General features: G+C 38.7%; 1 protein-coding gene across 1 annotated transcript in view; it reads right to left on the reverse strand.

The window, feature by feature from the left end:
• NEGR1 (neuronal growth regulator 1) overlaps positions 1-22,616 on the reverse strand; it is a 663,072-nt gene that overhangs the window by 359,276 nt on the left and 281,180 nt on the right. The window contains exon 4 of the mRNA XM_075536828.1: positions 10,575-10,706. Within this exon, the coding sequence (XP_075392943.1) occupies positions 10,575-10,706 (132 nt within the window). The remainder of the gene's footprint in view (positions 1-10,574; positions 10,707-22,616) is intronic.

Here is a 22,616-nt window from a genome sequence, read left to right on the forward strand (position 1 = left end):
TTCATGTATATATACATACTAGGATGCTCCATTACTATAAATATCTGGCACATGGGCTACTTTATTTAGATTATAACTATATGTATTTTGGTGCCCTGAAATTGTTCCAAATATGTGTTATAAAGACATTTTAACACTTAAATTATAAGCAATCTACATTATAACTTTACATGAAACATGAGCTAAATGGACAGTTATGTAAGGTCATAAAATGAATCAAGAAATAAGCACTGAGATGATGACTAGGAATTCAATTAGCAGTCATTTTTCTCTGGGTCCATGGCAGTAACTTTGCCTCAATCAAACTCAAAATAACCAGATTTTCACATCTTTACTGTAGATAATAAGTATTTGTCACCTGCAAGCTCCTCTATTCTTCAGAATGTTGACATGTCCTACTAAATTGCCTTAGGTTTTAAAGAGCATTTTATGAACAGGCTAAGAGAACTAGTCATTTCCCCAGAAACCTACTCCTCCTCCCTCTCCCTAGTGGTCCTTCATTTCAGGCTTCAATACAATTGTGCTAAGTTGTGCTAATTGGTACATTCTATTTCACATGCTTAGAGCTAGTTACGTTGAGAAGGTAAAGTGCACATTTGCATAAATAAATATTTATCAGATGCAAAATAGTGCACAAATATGTGACTGTGATTTATTAGATTAAAGCACAGTTCACAATGTACCAACATTTTTTATTAATTGACCATATAGGAAGAATGACACAGTTCCAATTTACTGAAAATTGCTTTGTTTTGTTTCTTCTCTCCTTGTGCTCCATTTTTCTTCTCAGTTCAATAATTCACTGTAACTTTATCAGTTTCCTTTTTTAGACCATTCTCTGTTCCAGGTACTGGGGATACATGAGTATGAAAAGTAGTAGAAAATTCTGTATCACATGGAACTTGCATGCCAGAGTAATAATAATATATCTTGTAAAAACTACTTTTTTTAATTGCCTACCATAAGCAAGGCACTTGGACCGCTATTTGATGTGTACTATCTCATTTAATTCTTACCAAAGTCTTTAGGATTATGTATTATTACCTTGGATTTACAAAAGAGAAAAATAAGTCAGAAAGGTACAGTGGTTTCTCCGGTCTTTCAAAGCTTGTTAAATAATAGAACAGGCCTTCAAAGAAGAGATAACTATATGGTAGCCCACAGTCTTTAAAGGTTCATTTCCAGAAGAGTCTCAACTAAGAAAAATAATTCATACAGCGTGGGAAAACAAACAGCCTGTGTAAGAAGATCAGACGTATTTACCCCGGCCTAATTTATATAAAAGCATTGCTAAGTTCTTTAGTTAAACTGAATACGAAATCCACATCAATGTTTTATAGCCACAAAACTTGATAATGTTTATTGTATGTGCATATTGTGTATTTGCCTGTATATGCAGATAAATTTAGAGGAATATTAACCATTTCTAATTTGCAAAGAACTTAAATCTCTTCCTCAAATTGAATGACCACATAACTGATCTATCAGATCTTATGAAAATGTGTTACATTTTATAGGAAGCCCTGATGGGTCAAATGGACAACATTTATCCTCAAATTGCTACTGCATTCCATATAGACAACCAATATTGATTAATAATATTGAAAGGAAGGCCTGTGTAGAATCTGACAGCTACTACTCTCGAGGGAATGTTTAGACCATCAGGGGATGTGCAGTTCCATGCTGTAACATAGCCTACCATGCTCAATTTGGGGCTTTGAAGTTTGTTCAGTAGCCTTTAGATAATTTCTTTTGGGAAATCAACTCAGTGAAAACTATAAGTAGCACTCAGTTTTCATTTTCAAAGGGACAAATTCACAAAATCAACACTTTAATTAACACGTTTTAAACTGCATTATAGCCAGGGACATAACCCACAACTATGCCCACTCACACACCTGTGCACCTGAGATATTTCCGGTATATGTGTGACTTAACTATTCCAAACTAAGGCAAATTGTAGGTCTTGCTTAAAAGTCTGAGCAAAATCTGTATCTTATGAAAATTCTGGATCCGATATACATAATCAATTAGTATTATACACAATTGTTCATGCAGAATTAGGAAAAGGTGACCTAGCTAAGATGTAATAATGGAGGGGAAAAGACATAAAAGTGATTGTTTAAGATCATTTTAAAGCCTTGCTGAACCCTTTCATTTTCAACAGAAGAGCAGTTAATATAACTTCACCCATATGCTCACTTTTACCAATAATCACTTTTTTAAAAGGTAGCCTCATCTTATATTTTTGAAAGCACAGTGCTAATTAAAAACAAACAAACAAAGTTACCCTGTTTCATTTTCTCCTATTAAGCTAAAGCTGGAGAACAAAGGAGTCTTTTCTACCTACCCTATGCCGTCAAACACTTTTCCACAGCCAGTGAAGCACCCTCTTTAACTGAGAGAGGGCCTTGGGCTTGGAGCCGGCTTTCCTGCTCCCTGGTTGTGTTGGAAGACAATCTTCTAAGGGTGTCTTGCATTTCTGCCTATCTTTCAAGCAGTAACTCTCAAAGATTGTATGCTCATCTTTTCAAAGATGCTTATATAGAGAACCATCTTGGAAGACAGAGGTAGTTCTTCATACTAAAAAAATGGTGAGTTTCTTTATAGTTCAATATAATAAGACTTTTTTTCACTTCTGGAGCACATAACTGATTTACTTCTAGCTCATGATTTTAAAAGAAAAAAAATTCCTAGAATCAGAGTGTCTCAGTTATGCTGAAAACCTACTGTGCATACAGAGATGTCACCTAGCCCTCACTATTTCACTCTGTATCAGTTGGAATTTAAGAATGTGGTGCATGAGAATGACAATAATCTGACTCCTCCTCCAGCTCTGAGTAATAAGTGGCCCTTTGTCTCTTCCCTTACCGATGTCTATGACACGGTGGCACACTTCCACAATTCTGGGCACCTTGCTTCCACAGTTTCCCTGGTCTGCCTACCTGTGGATTCTCTCCTCAACTCAGTTCTTTCAGATGATGACCAATTTGATGGATACACATTTCTTTCATTTAGTTTCAGACTCTTTGGTTGATCTATCTCATTCTAAAGTCCCTACTATTTTAGGGGATAAAAAACAGCATCAGATTATATAGTAAGTGATCATGAAAAAAAAGGAGGTTGGACTTATATTTATTAGTCACTATTGATTCAACTCATGATTACCCCATAGTCATCCAAGGAGAGCTATTCACCAAAGATCTTTCAATAGCTAATTTTCTGGATGCTAATCTAAGCCTTTCTTCCAATGTGGTCTGGGTATGCATAGATCACTAAATTTTGTGTTAGTATCGGTACATTTTAACTCTTTGTATCACCCAGGGGCTTTAGAGAATGTATAGACCCCTGAAAATTCACACAGTTGTAAGGTTTTAAACTCCATCCCAGGAACAACATTTTAGAGGCTGTGGGTTAAATGTTGGACAGTTGCCCACAAGGTTAGCAGTTCAAACCCATCAGCCACTGTGTTTGAGAAAGATGTTTGGACACTTTTCCTTCTCAGTTGTTACTGTTAGCTGCCTTTGGATCTATCTGTCTCATAAAGACCCTCTGTACAACAGACCCCACCCTGCCTAGTTCTGCACTAGCCTTACATTGTTTTCATGTTGAATGGCTTTGTTGTAACATTGTGTCAATATATCTCCTTGGTGGACTTCTCTTGTATTGACTTTCTGCATTTATGAAGCATGATGTTGTGCTCCAGGGTACAGTTTCTCCTGAGAACATGTCAAAAATGAGAAAAAACTCTCACCATTCTCATTTCTGAGGAGCATTCTGCTGTATTTCTTCCAAGATGTGTTTGCTTTTCTCTACTTCTCCGATGATTTGTATGTTCTGGCAATCCCAGTTGCTTTCAATATTTTTTTGTGAGCATCATAATTAAAAACCATCAATTCTCCCGTGGTCTTCTTTATTCATTGTGCAAAATTCACCTGCATTTGTTGTTGCTGTTGTTGTTAGGTGCCACTGTGTTGGCTCCGACCCACAGAGAAGCTATGCACAGCAGACTGAAATACTGCCCATACTTGCGCCACCCTCAGATTGTTCCTGTGTCCAAGCCATTGATGCGGTCACTGTGTCAACCCATCTCCTTGAAGGCCTTCCTCTGTTTTGCTGCATCTCCACTTTACCAAATGGGATGTCTTCTCCAGCGACTAGTGTCTCCTGACAACATGTTCAAAGTCTGTAAGACCAAGTCTTGCCATCCTTACCTCTAAGAAGTGCTCTGACCTTATTTCAGCCAATAAAATTCATTTGTCCGTTTAGAAGTCCATGTTACTTTCCATTTGTTTCCTCCAGTGCCACATTCAAACACATCTATTCTTCTATGATCTTCCTTATTCGGTGTAAAAATTCCACATGCATATGATGCAATAGAGAATACCATGGCTTGGGTCAGGCATATTTTAGTCCTCAAACAAATATACTTGCTCTTCAATATTCTAAAAAGTTCTTGTGTAGCAGATTTACCTAATGTATTTATCAAAGTATTTTGATCTCTTGACGACTGTTTACATGAGCATTGATTGTGGATACAAGTTAGACAAAAATCCTTGACATTTCAACTATTTCTCCCTTTATCATGATGTTACCTATTGTTACACTTGTGAGGATTTTAGCTTTCCTTATATTGAGCATAACCTATATTGACCATAACCTATATTGAAGGATAAATCCTTGATCTTCATCAGCAAGTGCTTCTGTCCCCCTCACTTTCAGCAAGCAAATTTATGTTATATGCATACTGTAAGTCGTTCATAAAACTTGCTCTTATCCTGATGCCATCCTATTCTTCATATAATTCAACTTCTCTGAGGATTTGCTCCGCATACAGATTGAACAAGTATGATGACAGACTACAACTCTGCCGCTCACCTTTCCTGATTCTAAGCTGTGCAGTATTCCTTTGATGCATTTGTGGAACTGCCTCACGTGATCCATGCACAAGTCTCAAATGAGCACAGAGAAGTGTTCTGGAATTTCAATTCTTCTCAGGGTTATCCATAGTTTATTATAGTCGGTACAGTTTAATACTCGCATAATCAATGAAATATACATGAACAATTTTCTGGTATTTTCTGCATTGGGCCAAAATCCATCTGCTATCAGCAAAGATATCCTTTGTTCCATATCCTCTTCTGATTCTGGTCTGAACTTTTGGCAATTCTCTGTCAATGTACAGCAGCAGCTCTTGTTGAATGAGTTTAAGCAAAATTTGACTTGTATGAGATAACAATGGTATTTTTCTATAGTGTGATCATTCTTTTGGAATGAGCCCAAATATAGATCACATTTCTTTGAAAGGGCACAAAAATGAATCTCTTCCAGTTAGTTAACCAAATAGCTGTTTTGCCACTACTAGTCTCTCTAGCCTCCACTCTGTCAGTTTGTCATACTGTGGTGGCTTGTTTGTTGCTGTGATGCTGGAAGCTGTGTCACTGGTGTTTCAAATGCCAGCCGTGTCACCCAAATCAACAGGTTTCAGCAGATTTCAGCAGACTTCCCTACTAAGAACAGACAAGGAAGAAGGACCGCAACCCCACTTTGGAGGAAGAAGCCACTGAAAACCCGTGTATAGCTTCAAAGCACTGTCAAATGCCAAAGCCTAAACAAAGGAAGCACGTGTATAAGAGGCCATTGAAATACCGGGCTTGGGTCAGGTGCCCCTTAGTTCTCAAAGTGATACCCTTCCTCTGACATTGTAAAGTATTCTTGTGCGGCAGCTTTGTCCAACACAGTCCCTTTTTGATTTCTTGACCACTGAACCCAGGAGCACTGATTGTGGATCCAAGCAAAATAGAATCCTTGACAGCGGAACATTTTCTCCATTTATTGTGATACTGTCTATTGTTCCAGTTATGAAGATTTTGAATTTCTTTACATGAAGTTTTAATCTATACTGATCTCTGCGGTCTTTGATCTTCATCAACAAGAGCTTCAAATCGTCCTCAATTTCAGTAAGTTATGTCATCTGCAGAGTGCAGATTGTTAACAAGGCTTCCTCTGATCCCGATGACACATTTCCCCCACATATACAGCTTCTAAGATGATTTGTTCAACTTCTAGGGAGACATTGCAGAAGACAAGCCACATGGATACAACCAGACCTCAGAAGCCCGAGAAGCTGCAGAGAGACTCCTGCCAGTACTGAGATGTTTCCAGTACCACTGGACCCAAAGACTTTCTACCCACTGACTTGTGATCACCGTGCATTTGGCTTCATTGCATGTGTTTCCTGAGTCTGAACAGGACTTTATAGATTGCTATCGGACATATGGGCTAATATCAAACTTAGGGCCTTGGACTGGACTGGGCTAGGATTTTGTCTCAATTTTCAATTGCTCTTGTGTATAAATATTTTTCTTATACAGATTATGCATGTCCATGAATTTGTTTCTGTAGTCTACCCAGAGTGACACATTATGGTATGTTGGGAGTGGGGTACTGGAGAAACAAATCATAAAGATGGAAAGTAGATGTTTGTTTGACTTCTGCCTCATGGCAGTGTTCCTTCTTTGGCTAGCCAGAAGTCAGATATCCTTGTAGTTTACTGAGTTGTTTTCTAGAAAGAAGATGGGAAGTTAAAGCTTTGATGATTTTGTTTGGCTGTTGGATTTTGTTACTCCTGTGTGAAATGGCAAAAATGAATGTGATTAATGTATACTTTGAGCTCAGGGGTAGAAATTGTTGTTTGAATGTCTCAGAAACCATGCTGCTTAAGGAAAATGGCTGACAGAAGGTCAAAATGGCTGACAGAAAGCCTGGCTTTGTTTTGATGCCTTCACATACCTAATCCCATATTTTCCTATAAATAGGATAGTTTAGATAAGAAAGTTTAGATAAGCTAAATAAGAGTTGAACATGGCTGTTTTAAGAATTGAGTTCAGTATCTGATTCTATGTTGTTTATACTGATTTCTTATGCTTATTATTGTAGATATAAGGATGTATAGAAATGATTTGGGGGAAGTAGGAAAAGAGAGAGCTTGTAAGCCCACTTGCTTTCAGCCATTAAGTGGACCATTAGATGGGTTTAGGACATACCAGTAGAGAAATCTCTGAAAAGATCAGCCCCACCCAGTACTTTGGAGTATTCAGGACATTTGCATTCCAAGAGACTTGCCTGGGGGCAAGCTTGACAGATTGAAGATAAGAAAAAAGGAACTCTTTGGATATGAAGTTTGAACTCTAGTGGTCTTTGTCAGAAGCTGGGAAAAATCTGGAACCATGAAGAAAACTCCTCTCTGGGAATGAACATTGAAGGGAGCCTGTGAGAAGGCTGAAATGCTTGCTAGGTGACTACCTGGATTCACTACTTGAGTGGAAGTGGGAGAAATTCAGCAATAAAGATATGGGTTGAGTTTGGCCACTGACACCTGTGAACCTGGTTTACAGAAACTAGAGTAGAAGAAAAGAGTGAGTTGACTGGTCTGAAGTTTATGACCTAGTATAAGAGGTAGGATTGTTGAGAATTTGTGATGGGGCCATGGTCTAAGGCAAGGCGACCAATGGACACCCTAGTGAGACTAAGAGATGACCAGAACCCGACCAGATGAAGAGATTTTTGAGCCTGTGAACTAGTGCATTTTGCTGTTGACTTTATGGATGGCTTATCCTGATTTGACTTTGCTTATGGATGAGAATTTCACAGGGTTACACTGGAATGAAGGTTCTTCATGTCAAAAAATATGATTGTCTCCTCAGGGCACTTGGTTCATGTAAGTGTGCAATATAGAAATTGGATACCCAAAATTAGGGGAATAAAGGCATGAAGTGGTTGGTTTACAAACTTTCATAGATTGGGGAATATATATTCATATGATTATAGGATTAAGGTGTAGGTGTTTGTTAACTGCAATTTTTCGGCATAGATTTTTTTGCATTGTTTACTTATAGAATGTTACACTTAAATGAGTGTGCCATATATTGAATTGCATGCTTTTTAGTTTTATCCTTTTAGGTACAGATGTGATTTTATTATTGTTTGAAAACTATATATGCCTAAAGAGTTATGTGAAAGTGTTAAATTGGTACAGATGTGCTTTATACAATTGATATATGTATATGTATGGATTGTGATAAGAGTTGTATGAGCTCCTAATAAAAAAAGAAAGAAAGTGTTAAATTGACAAGGGGTGGTCTTTGGTAGTCAACTAATCTGGTATCAATTTAAGGATTAAGAGTGTAGGGGTGGAATCTAGGCTCTCAATCTAGAGATAGTCAATGAGACTTCTGTGTGGGCATGGCCTCTCCTAAGAATTCTGGGAAATCTGGTACTTCCTCCTGGAAGGTGGAAGACATCTCTCTCTTTCTCTACCACTTTCTGGGAGACATTGCAGAAGACAAGCCACATGGATGCAACCCGACCTCAGAATCCGGGGAACCCACAGAGAGACCCCTGCCAGTGATGAGATGTTTCCAGCACCACTGGACCCAAAGACTAACTTGTGATCATCCTTCATTTGACTTCATTGCATGTGTTTCCTGAGTCTGAAAAGGATTTTATAGATTGGTATCAGACATATGGGCTAATATCCGACTTATGGCCTTGGACTGGGTTGGGCTAGGATGTTTTCTCAATGTTCAATTGCTCGTGTATATAAATCTCTTTCTTATACACACATACACATAGATTATTTGTTCAGCATATATATTCATAAAGTATTGTGAAAGGATACAAACAATATTCACACTTTTCCTGATTGTAAACCACTCAGTATCCCTTAGTTCTCTTTGAAGAACTTTTTCGTGGTCCATGGGCAGGTTTCACTTGAACACAATGGAATACTCTGGAATTGTCATTCTTTAAAATGTCATCCATAGCTTATTATGATGCACACAATCCATTGTTTTTGCATAGTCTATGAAACACAACTAAATGTCTTTCTATTCCTCTATTGGTAACTAATACACTTATCATATCATTCCACAGTTCAACCACATCAAGTGGTATTGTACAATTACAATCACAGTCAGGTTCAAAACATTTTCTTTCTTCTCAAACTCCTTGACATCAGCCCTCCTTTAAACCCCTCCCCCTCTATAGCCCCAATAGCTCTTAATTCTGCTTGTTTCTATTGGTTCCTCAATCCTGGGTTTCATATACCAAAAAACAGAAACACATATAACAAAAACCAAGAAGGCTGCTCTCAATGACAGTATATATCTGAGTAAACTCCAAAATGAAAACTCCAAACAAAACACAGAAAGTATTGAAAACTGGATTAGGCCCAATATGTCTCAAAAGGGAGACCAAGTGACAAGTTTGTGTAACCATTCATGTGAGTTTTATTATTTTGATCTCCTATCGACATCTCTCCAATACTGTTTGGTAATCAGTGTATGTGGATCCCTCCATTGTGGATAGTGGGAAATCACCTGAGGTTTATTTCCTGTGTACAATTCATAGATGTATCTTGAGGTAACACTGCCAGAATCTCACAATTTATGCTTTGATACTATTCGCTCTTTCGGTTTCAGATGATACGTTTTTCAATCCTTGATGCTCCATAAGTGGACTTCTTACATGTGGACTTAGTTGAATCTCACTTAGATGCCTGCTTGTTTGGAAACAAACCTGTAATGCTACCCTAGCTGATAGGTGACACCATTTAATTTTTTCACCATATTTTGCTATAGCCTCCATATCTTCTGTGTCCCCTTCCTACTCTTTTCTTTCAACCAAGATTCATCTGACATCAGCTATGGCAACCCTCATACTACATACTTTAATGAATCCAGGTGGAATTTCTGGTGGCTTCTTGTCAGTGTAATTTTGCAACCATTTTAAAATTATCTTTAGCAAAATTTTACTTGAGTTAATGATATTGTTCAATCATTTCCACATTCTGTTGGTTGACCTTTCTTGGGAATGGGCACCAATGTGGATATTTTGGAAAGGTTAGTGAGGCATGTTTTAAAGTACAGAGTATGGCTGACATTTTTGTTGAGATTATAGGATGTATGTTAGTGAAAATTATCTTATTTTAATATTTAGAGATAGCCAATATCATAACAGTAGTAGCATCTCCTGATGTTATCAATTCCTAAAGATAAGAACATGGAAAATATCTCTCTTCAGTGTCTCAATATTTTCCAAATTAAGTTGAATTAATTCTCCTTGGCAATAGGTATAATGCAGCTATATCTCTTGTCTTTGAGTTCAACCTACCATACTTCATATCTATCCTGTTTAATGGGGAGCTACATATATAAATTTAGTCAGAATTCACATCAGGTGGAACTCATGAGAATGATTCAAACCACTGGGTCTACAGTGTTTTAGGTTTAAGGTTACTAGCATCTAGACATGCATGTAGTGAGCTATAGTGGTATTGGAAACATTTTCATCTTTATATCAAGTTGAATTATCACAAGATGGTGGCAATCTTATATAAATATTATTATTACTACTCTCAAATGCACACATTCTAATGTCTGCAGGTCATCTTTATCATAGCCCATCTTATAAAACAACAACAATAAGAATCAATAATGCAAATCTTTGGCTTTAATTTTGAGGTGTTCAATATTTTTGTTATTTTTGGCTTGAAAAAAGACAATAGGACTTACAGTTTACGACAATTTTTACTTTTTTCACATCTGGGAACGACACATCATTTTCTGCACTGCATTCGTATTCCCCAGCCTGGTCTCTTGTAATTCCATAAATGTCCAAATATTGTCCATTTTCGAATGGCTTTGCTACAAGAAAAAAAGTACAGCATGCTTAATTGTTGCTGCCTGAGGCTTCATTCAAGTAAAACAACAACTTCATGACTTGTGACTAGTTATTGCTGACAAAACAATTCCAAATGAAACTAGGGAATTATTAAATTCTTTGTTCTTCTATGTTCCCAGGGAAAGTCAGAGGAGAAAAACAAGCTGAACAAGGGATACTATAACAACCATTTCCCTAGGACAGGCTATACATGTGTTTTTTTTTAATGGATTGTGTTTTCCCAACCTCATCACACATCAGATGGAGCTCTATATATTTCTGTAATTGAGTTCAACAACCTCCTAACAGTGCAGATGAAATTCACTAATATGACTTAGTACATATTGACTTTCATACAGCTTTAGCTAGCTATTTGACACTTAACCTAACAAAATGCTACTTCTCTTTTGGAGAAGTCACACACTCATACTCAAGTTTTCAAGACAGAGAGCTTGATACAAATTGAGAGACATATTGAACCATTATAATATTTCAGCTTCCCAAAAAAGGTACAATACACACACTACTACATACAAGCTATCCATTTTGAAGGTAAATAAAAAGTATTGTTATAAAGTAATAGAAACCATTACAGTATGAAGTTATTTTTTCTCACAGTATCCTCCATCAAGGTCTTATATACTTCTGAAAGCATATAACATGCTTCCATGTTTCTAACACATCCTAAAGAATTCTGTACTCTCCCAACCTTCAAGGCAATGTTAGTACATGGATTAACACATGAACAGAGTGGGCTACAGGACCAGCCCCAATCGAGCCAAACTGAACCCCTCCCTATAAGAATGTGCCACAGAAGACAACACTAAACCCACAGGTTTGGGAGAGGGGCTGACCTGCCACACTCACATAAAAGCAAATCTAGAAGGAAAAAGAGAGAGTAAGATTCTAGACTACATATTGGTACACCAATTCAGGGGAATGGAGCAGTAGACCAGCTTGGGAATTAAAATCAACAACAAGGAGTACATAGAGATCCTGGGGGTGTTGGAGCAACAGAAATCTAGCTGAAAGAAATTACTAAGAGGCAGAGGAATGGCAAGCTGATGGTGGGAAAGGAGGAAGGTAAAAGGAAACAGATAATAGATCTGGGAAGCAAAGCTATGGATAGAGGTATAAACATAGGTGGAAATTTATGTAAATAAATCAATCCATAAAAATAGATGTATTGGCAAAAGTACATATGTTTATATGGCAATACATTGAAGAAATGGGAAGATGTTTGGCCTCTGGTCAAGCCCTCCCTCAATGCAAAAACACTGTTCTAACAACCTGGCATTCTGTGATGCTCACCCTCCAAGCTCAATCACTGAAGACAAAATCGGTGCACAAGCAGATGTGGTGAAGAAAGCTTATGGTGCCTGGCTATCAAAAGATATAGTGTCTGGGGTCTTAAGGACTTGAAGTTAAACAACCGGCCATCTAGCAGAGAAGCAACAAGCCCACATGGAACAAGCACACTAGCCTGTGAGATAATGAAGTGTCAAGTCAATAGGATCAGTTAACATGCATCAGAAGACTCAAAACAAACAAACAAACAAAAACCATTGAGCAGAGACCCAAGTCCATCTGTAGCCAATGGGACATCCCTTCCCAAAAGGGTCTCAAAGAAGGGATGTCAACCAGGGTGCAGTATAGCACTGATGAAACACATATTATTCCTCTGGCTCCTTGAGGCTTCCTCACCCCCCCTACCCCAACTATCATGACCCCAATCCTACCTTTCATTGTGGGGTAGGCTGAAGCATATGCATAGGTACATATAAGATTCCATACATATATGCAATCCAGGTCAGATAAACCTCTCAGGAACATAAATGGGAGTAGTGATACCAGGAGGGTAGAGGGAAGGTGGGGAGAAGAGAGGGTTAGAAACCACAGGGAAAGGGAGACAGTGATCAGTCTAAGATATGAAAATAATACTAATATATAATTTATCAAGGGGTCATGAGGGTGGGATGGGGCGAGCGAGGGTAAAAAGAACAGCTGATACCTAGGGCTCAAACAGAATGTAAATGTTTAGAAAATACTGATGGCAACATATGTACAAATATGCTTAATCTAATTGATGTACGGATTATTATAAGAACTGTAAGAACTCCCAATAAAGTGATCTTAAAAAGAAAAGGAGAATTCTGTGCTCTTCTAATTAGATCCTGCAAAACGAGTCTTTTTAGCATCCTCAAGGATTCAAATTGTGTTCCTTTTAAATGTTCTTGGGGTTTGAGGCACAGAAAGAAATCTGAAACAGCCAGATGAGGACTATAAGGTGAGTGGGTAAGCTTCCTCAATGAAATTCTCATAGGACAGCCCACGTTACTGTAGAAGTATGAACAGGTATCTGTCACAATGGGGAAAAACACATTATTATAAATTGTTTTTAACTTACTATGACCTTATTATAATGGACTTTACATTCTCTAAGCTGGTAGTTCAGCTGGTAGTGAAGGCAGTCACAATGGAAAGCGTATCCTACTGTAAGCCGCCATTTGTCTAACAGTGTGTTGTACTACGGGAGCTTGCCTATTTGGTGCTGGGAGGCCATGCCACTGCTGTTGCAAAATCCAGCAGGCGAGTGTGTGGCGAGCAGCTTTCAGGACTTTCAGGCTGAGGGCAGACTGCACAGAAGGAATCGGCTGTTCATTGTTTGAGGAACCAGCCACTGAAGACCTTATGAATAATGACAGAATGTTGTCAGATCTGCTGCCAAAAGATGACTTTCACAGGGGGAAAGGGGCGTCATACTTGGTAAAGTAGACAATCAGGGAAAAGTGGAAGATGCTCAGCAAGCTGTATTGACACAGGGGCTGGCGCATGGGGCTCTAGTATAGGAATCAAGCACGATGCTGAACCAGGCAGTGCTTCGTTCTGTTAAACACAGGCCACTGTTTCTAGGAAACTCATGAAGGGCACCCAACATCCCCCAACCAAAATTTGTCAGACTCTAAATTTGTTTTCAAATTTAAATTGTCACCTATTTTTTGAGTGTGTACTGATGATACCCCTTAAATAATAGATATATAACCATGACTCAACTCTATTATTTAATCTTAAATAAAACCTTATTTGTGATGGGTGTGAGTGTACATGCTATTATTTGTGTTGTTTAAACATTGTATACATATATATATATGAAGAGTACCTTTTAAAACATTGGATGATAGAAAGACAATAAATTTATATTATCACCAAGGATCAACAAGTATGATTTTAAAAAACCATAACTGCCAGAACTTAAGCAGCAAGCATTTATTCCAACCTAAAGCCCTAAATAAGGGGCCCGGGTGGTGCTGCAGGGTCAGCATCATGCTGCTAACCACAAGGTCAGTGATGCAATCCCACCATCTGCTCCAGGAGAAAAAACTGAGGCTTTCTGTAGTCTCAATATTTCAAGCAGGAACTTGAGGAGATGAGTTAGAGAGCCACTTGATGGCAGTGGGTTAGTTTTTGTTTTAATCACTAAACAGCAGAGTGTGAAACAGAGACCAAGAGCAAAAAGACATGTAGCAAAATATCACCAATACTATGCACTCTAAAATTCACAACTCCAAAGGGAGCAATTCACATACATTGCACGTAAGCCTCTGGGGTTAAGGGCACCATCTGCATAGCCATATTTAGGAATTTTACTTCAACACGACCATGCATCAAGGTCCATATTTACAATTGCCGGGATTTCTAGTTAATAGTCTGCATTTTGCAAATCAATAGCTGTGTTGTTGTTAGGTACCATTGAGTTGGTTCCAACTCAAAACAATCTCATGTATAACAACTGAAGTCCTTCCTCGTCCTGCATTATCTTCATAACTATTATATTTGAGCCCATTGTGCAGTCAGTGTCAACCCATTTGTTAAAGGTTCTCCTCTTTTCCCCTGTTCCTTTTCTTCACAAAGTGTGATGTCAGGGCCTGATTTTTCAGTATCCCATGTGCGAAGTATGTGAGACAAAGTCTTACCGTCCTTCATTGCCCAGCTCACACATGCATCTGAGGCCGCTAAAAAGAGCAGGGTTATGTGGAAGATCTGCAGCTCAAACCCATCAGGTGCTACTTGGGGAAAGTGGAGGCTATTTGTTCCCATAAAGGTTTATAGACCCAAAACCCTATACGCAGGGTCATTATGAATCATAATCAACTCAATGGCATTCAAGACATGTACTCTTCTTATCTTGGCAACCAAATTTGTATATTTGACTGTGTAGTTACAATTGTATATGCAGATTATTATTTGCTCCTAATTTTCAAAGACAGCAGGAAAATTAACACATGCGATCTAATTTACAACATGACTCGGCTAATTCATTTTTTGAATAATATAAGGTTCAGAAAAAGAAATTTAATTAAGGTATCTTTTTGGAAGCAATTTATTTTCACGAGGCCACAATAAAACCAACAGGTACTATAATTCTAATGAGTGCTGGCAGAGCCCAGGCACACCACATTTCTAGGCTAAATAATATGTGCATTCGACACTTATTTGCCACCTGCTCTCTCACCTTATGAAGTATTTTGGTAAGTGCTACTTTGCCAATCTTTTTGAATGTGTTGTTACAAAAATTAGTGTAATGAACTTACCACAATACTTACTGGAGGAAGTGAGGGGAGAGAGAGTCTGGCAAACAAATGTAGAAGGGTATGCTCTTTGAGTAAAAATCAGGTTATGGGATTTTACTGAAAAGTGATGTGGCAGTTATATAATCTGTTGTCAATTTGAGAGGATTAAGAGTGAAGTGGTGTTTAGCCTGTCAATCAGGTCACAGCTTTATGACCTCACTTGGAGGCACTATGGAAATTAATCACTCTCTGGATGCCGAATGCAAGCTGACTGCATGAGAGACATTGCAGCTGAGACGACACATGGAGTTATGCTAGTGCCCTGAGATGGAGGAGACATGTGGAGACTCTGCCAGTGCTGAGATGCTTCCATTGCCACTGGATCCACAAGACTTTCTACCCACTGGCCTCTGATCATCCTGCATTTGGCATCATTACATGTGTTCCACGAGTCTGAAGAGGACTTTATATAGATTTGTCTAAGATATATGGCTAATACTGGACTTCTGAGATGTTTCCTCCATATTTAATTGCTGGACTGAGATGTTTCCTCCATTTTCATTTGCTCTTGTAAGTAAAGCTCTTTCTCACACACATAGGAGTATATAAATTTCTTTCTTACACACATAGGAGTCTCCCTGGATTTGTTTCTTTAGTCTACCCGGACCAACACAAGTGGGTACCACAAAAACTTAAGAGCTTGACTCTGAGTTAAAGGTTAGCAGTTTGAACCAATGCCTTGCGCTTTTCAGATAGACACAGTGATCTACTTCCGAAAGGTCAATACCTTAAAAAAAACCTGGGAAGAAGTTCTACTCCGCCAACTCAAAGGAAACCAAAACATAGAGCAACAAGAGTAAGCTGTAGGTCCAGGTGACATTACAGAAGTGCCCTCTTCAAGTAACTATGGTGAAAACGAGGACGACTTTCAAGGAGATGGACTGATACAGTGGCTGTAACAATGGGCTGAAGCAGGCGACAGTGGTGAGGGTGGGCAGGACCGGGCTGGTCCTCATCTGTGTGCATAATGTGGCTTTGGGTCGATGGCCGCAAACAACAACAACACGAGGTTTCAGAATGACACAACAGCAGTCGATGTTTCAAAAGCACCAGGTTTTGATTGGTGTGGTAGTTACACAATTTCATGTCAACTTGATAAAAATAATGAAGGGGCGGAGTCTAGCATCTACGTTCAGGGCACAGCTGCTGTGGAGCAGCTGCTGAGTTTCAGCCACTGACCTCAGGGTCAGCAGCGCAATATGTAAACCTACTACACCTCGGGGTGCCTTCATGCATACGAGATAAGACAAAACATGTATATTTATGTAGCTCTTCGTCTATGTGGGCTTCTTTTCCTCAGAACATGACAGACAATTTTCATTTTCATTGACCTGGCTGAATATTAACTCCTTTACTCAATCCAGCAAGATTTCTGGGGCTCAATTATTTCCCCCCTCCTGGAACTCAAATCTTCAAGGTAACTCCCAAAAAAGATCCATGTAGGTCTCTTCTGGAACTTACTTTTTCATATCCTTTCCTTCAGGCGACAGATGGGCCGGCGTTGGAAGAATGAAAGGAGGGAATGTGGGAAGGCAGAGAAGATGGGCTACATCCTGGGCAAGGTGAGGGCAGCACACTGAGATACTGTCCTTGCTCATATGAGCTGGAATTTGCAGTGGTGCTTTGCGCATGCATCGCTATAGGTGCCTTACTCCACAAATTGCAAACGGAAAAAGAAAACCTTGAAAAAGCTATGAAGCCCTCGTTTCCTTTGCCGTCAAATCTGTGCACTGCTCTGAGTGGTAATAAAAGGAGGGAAAGCGCCATGGAAATGGACTTCAGTGCTTTTGTAGCAGCGGGGCTTGTTTCAAACAGCTTCAGTCCATCCATCCACCCATCCACCCATCCACCAAAATGTTGGTGAAGAATATTGTCAAAAGTCTCTTAGTGGCACTGTGGCTTGGGCTGCTGACTTCTAAGGTGGTGGCTGAAGCCTGACTGACACTCTGCAGGAGGAAGATGAGATTATCTATCTATTCTGTAAAGATCTGGTCTCTATGATTTGGAATGCTTGATCCAAGTCATGGTATTTCCAATTGCTGCATATGCATAAGAGATTTAGGTATCGGATAATAGAGCCTGATGAAGAATTGATGCATGTAATATTTGGTGCTGAAAAGGAATGTTGAAAGTACCGAGAACTGCTGAAACAACAACCAAATCTGCTTTCCAAAAGCTAGGTCCATAATGCTCTTGGAACCAATAGTGACAAGATTTCATGTCACATATTTTGTACACTTTGTCAGAGGAGACCAGTCCCTGGAGAAGGGCATCATGCTTGGGAAAGTAGACGGACACTGAAAGGAGGAAGGTCCTCATGCAGATGGACTGACACAGCGGCTGCAACAATGGGTTGGAGCACAGGAACAATTGTGAGGACGGCACAGGCCTGGGCATCATTCCTTTCTGAGGTGCACAGGGTTGCTATCGGTCAGAACAAACTAGACAGCACCGGCCAACAACCTAACAACATGAGTTGGGTTTGACTTCAATGACAGTGGGTTTGATTCTGACTTTGCCAGAAGAATGAGTTAATTTGTCTTGGTAAAAATACAGTCAGTGTCTAAAGGCCAACAAATAGTCCTTGAGCTAACTACAAGCTTTTTAATTTTGTTGTTCTGTTTTGTTTTGCTTTTTGTCATTGGCTTGTTGTTGTCACTTTGTTTTATATTGTTGCTTGATTTGCTCTGTCTTGTTTTTGTGCATGTTATTATCTCTGCAGGTCTGTCTAAATAAGATAGACTGGATGAGCAATCTGGAGGAGAAAACAATGAGATCAACAGTTCCCATTGTGAGAGGGGAGTGGTGGGGGAAAAGGTAGTGGTGTTAATAAACCCAGGGACAAGGGAACAAGTGATCCAAATCGGTGGTGAGGAGGGTATAAGAGGCCTGGTAGGGTGTGACCAAGGGTAATGTAACTGAGGGTAATTACTGTAACCCACATGAAAGCTGAGCATGATAGTGGGACAAGAGGAAAGTAAAAGAAAATAAAGGAAAGAGCTAGGACATAAAGAGCATTTATAGAGGCCTAAACACAGACATGTACATATGTAAATATATTTATATATGAGGATGGGGAAATATATCTATGTGCATAGCTTTATAGGTTTAGTATTAAGGTAGCAGATGTATACTGGGCCTCCACTCAAGTACTCCCTCAATGCAAGAATACTTTCTTCTATTAAACTGGCATTCCATGATGCTCACCTTCCCAACATAATCACTGAAGACAAAGCGGGTGCATAAGCAAATATGGTGAAGAAAGCTGATGGTGCCCAACTATCAAAATATATAGTGCCTGGGGTCTTAAAGGCTTGAAGATAAACAAGCGTCCATCTAGCTCAGAAGCAATAAAGCCCACATGGAAGAAGCCGGGGTGCTCACAAGTTGTTGAAGGGATCAGGCATCATCAGAACAAAAAAATCATATCATTGTGAATAAGGGGGAATGCGAGGTGGAGACCAAAGCCCATCCATAGGCAACTGTACATCCCCTTACAGAAGGTTCGCTGGGAGGAGATGAGGCAGTCAGGGTGCAGTGTAGCAATGATGAAACTTACAACTTTCCTCTAGTTCCTAAATGCTTCCTCCCCACCCACTATCATGATCCCAATCTACCTACAAATCTGGCTAGACCAGAGGATGTACACTGGTACAGATGGGAACTGGAAACACAGGGAATCCTGGGTGGATGGTCCCTTCAAGACCAGTGATGAGAGTGGTGATACTGGGAGGGTGGAGGAGGGTGGGGTGGAAAGGGGGAACCAATGATAAGTATCTACATATAACTTCCTCCCTGGGTGACAGACAACAGAAAAGTGGGTGAAGGGAGATGTCAGACAGGGCAAGATGTGACAAAATAAAATTTATAAATTATCAAGGGTTCATGAGGGAGGGAGGAATGGGGAGAGAGGGAAAAAATGAGGAGTTGATGACAGGGGTTTAAGTGGAGAGCTAATAGTTTGAGAATGATGAGGGCAATGAATGTACAAATGTGCTTTACACAATTGATGTATGCATGGATTGTGATAAGAGTTGTATGAGCCCCTAATAAGATGAAAGAAAAAAAACACAGTCAGAAAGACCCTTAGAAGCAAGGCTGTACCTGGAGTACTTGTGACACATTGTGAGGCGGGCCCACTCCAGGGAGAAAGACGTTGTGCTTGGGGGTAAGGTGGCAGATTTTCAGGGGACTGGTTGACTTAATTGCTAAAACAATGGGATAAAGTATAGCACTAATCGTAAAAATGCTGAGGGACCAGGCAGTGGTGTGTTCTGAGGTACAGCGGATTACCCTCGAGCAGACGCGATTAGCGCCGGACAATAGGATCCACACGGTGTGGAGAAGGATGAGGAGAAAGAAAGATGAGACGATGGTGTTGAATTAACTCAGATAATCAGTGACTGTAATCTGTAGAAATAAGTGTGCCCCTACAGTACTGATGGACTAACGCGATAGAAATTTTGTGGAAATATTGTTAAGTATCATAAAGTCAATATTTGTCTTGTACCACATACATATTTGACTCAATAAAAAGGGCACTTACTAGCTTTCGGATGAGACAAACCTAACGTTGATTACATACTTTTTGAGTAATTTAAATTGTAAATGACAGGTAAAACTCATTGGAGTATGAACATCTTTATTTTAATACTCCTGCCTAGTTAATTCAGTGGGAGAAATTTTGTTTCATGCCCAGAAGTAATCATTTAGAAGGTAGAATGTGGCTTTTGTTATATAATCACATTATTTTTATTATAACTTATGTGGTTTGCATTTCAGATCATCAATTTTACAGTCAATAATTTAAACCATTTTTACATAATATTAAGACTTTTTTTCACAATAGTATAATGTTTGCATTCAGTCAAAAAGAGCTTGGATTAAAAGTACTATCAATTTTGAAGTAACGTATTTTGAAGTGGGGATTTTAATAAAGATTAGAGTTTATGATATGAATTGAATCCAAATGGGTTCTGGCAATACCATTGGTTGGGTGAAGCCCATCTCTCCAGATTCAGTTATAAAGGTCCCCACCAGGTGGCAGTATCCACTAAAGCTGGGATAGCAACTTCCCTGGAAACCTGACCAGGAATGGAGAGTCGTCTATCTATGTCCCACAAATCACGAAAGTGTCAAACACCCTATTTTATTAGCTTTATTATATGTGAACGGCTTTGAGAAATTTACCCTGTAATCCAGTGTCTGGAGACAGAAAATATCTTGAGTTCTTTGGTGATAAATTTAAGTTTACATTGAGAAATGCTACTCAGAAAGATTACATTAAGAAAAAAAAATCCTTCATTTCATTAGCTATTATTTCCTTTAGAATAAGCCAGTGTCTTAGAAAAGCATACTCCTCAACTGTTTTATTTGGTTTCTCTAAAAATTACCTTAACTCAATTTGGCAGTGGTGGTATTATACTAACAATTTTTACTAACATTCTCAGACAAGCCAGAGGAAACATCTTATTGTACTTTTACCAGACAAGTTACTGGGGTCCCTGTGCACCAGCGTCAACATAACCACTTACTGAGATTACCTGTAGGAGAAATGTTGTGTACATATTAGTGCCAGAAAAAGCCCTATTTCTAACACCCTAATTTTCTTTTATATTATAATCCATGATACTATAAGATAATTATCTTCATTTTTGTTTTTGGAAAACTATGAATTTCAAAGCCAAGACAAAGGAAAATATACTTTTGATGTCTATATACCTAGCAATATTTTAAGAGTCATTAAGTACTATGTGGATATATCAGAATATCATAAAAAGAATACAGAGTCAAAGATTGTTAGAGAATACTGCATTACATATAATGGGACATAACTGTGTTAAAACAAAAAGGTAAGATGAGTTCTTACTGTATTTTACTGTTATGCCTTCATATATTTTTTGCAAGGAGAAACAGCTGCTGACCAGATAGAAAGCAAGGGAGCATGGTGTCCAGTAGGAGTGACACTGCCATCATAATAATAATGCATAAGATTACCAAATAGCAATCATACTTAGTCTGCCCCAAATCATTTAGCATCTTGCAAAAGTAAGGTTATACCAATAGTTACTTTAAAATGTGCTCTTATGAATGCTCATGCCACATGAAAGGAGACGTTTTAAAATATTGATAGAGACAGAAGTAGTTGAGAGTAGGGATATTAGAGTAGATGCAGGGTTTTCTCTTAGGGTCATTTTTTCTCATATAAACAAAGGAGATAATACCTACTTCTTAGGGTATTATGAGCATTAGATACAAGAATGTGTATAAATCCCTATGCAAAATCCTGATCAAATAAAACTGATAGAAACATATTCACTTATTCAGCCCCATAATGTTTGCTTTTAGCAAGTCTGTATTGTTTTTAGATGTTAGCCAATAAACAAAAATGAACAGTTTGATAATTTAAAGTTAAAAAAGGCATTTCTAATTCTATTGGTCGAGATAATAGTTACTCAACATAATACTCTCAGAATGTCTCTGACTATCATCATGTATTTTGAGTTTCTGACTATCATCATGTATTTTGAGTTTTATATTTTGTTTGTTTTCATGGTCTCCTTTTATGATTTCTTCCATCAGCCATTCTTTTCTTTCTCTAGTTTGTGAAAGGTTAAAAGTTAAACCCCGATGCAAATATACTCTAACTTCTTGGCACACACCCTTCATGTCCTTTCTCATTTTAGGAGAAGCTGGAGTGACAACTAGGTACAAGTGGCCCCAACAGAAACATCATTTGGGAGTACTTGTTCGTACCCTCGCCCTACTCAACCAGAATCATGGTTTGAAAATTTGGCTCCCACATAGTCTGATTATTAAAGAACTACTGGTACATGGTACATTTCCATTTTCCTACAACTCTATATTCTGCCATACTTGGGAGTCTGAGATTTTTATTTCTCCTAGAAAATAAATGATGTATTTTAATAGAAAATGTTCTTATTGCGTTTCTCTTTGTGGTGTTAAATTTAAAATTGGAAAAGGAAAACAAACTTGAAACGACATCCTTCCCTTCGAGGACTGAGGTGCTTCTGACTAAGCCATATCTCCACTCACTTCATTTTCATGTGAATGCTGTAAAACCACAGAAGAACTGGTGTATTTTAATTACTGTGTTAGCAAAGAATATTGAAAGTATCATGGGCTGCTGGGAAAACATAAAAAATCTGTTTTGGAAAAAGTATAACCAGGCTGCTCCGTAGAAGCAAGGTCGGTGAGACTCCATCTCACCTATTGCAGCTCCGTTATCAGGGGCGCCCATTC

Source organism: Tenrec ecaudatus, chromosome 1, assembly GCF_050624435.1.
Source record: "Tenrec ecaudatus isolate mTenEca1 chromosome 1, mTenEca1.hap1, whole genome shotgun sequence".
NCBI classification, from domain to species: domain Eukaryota; kingdom Metazoa; phylum Chordata; class Mammalia; order Afrosoricida; family Tenrecidae; genus Tenrec; species Tenrec ecaudatus.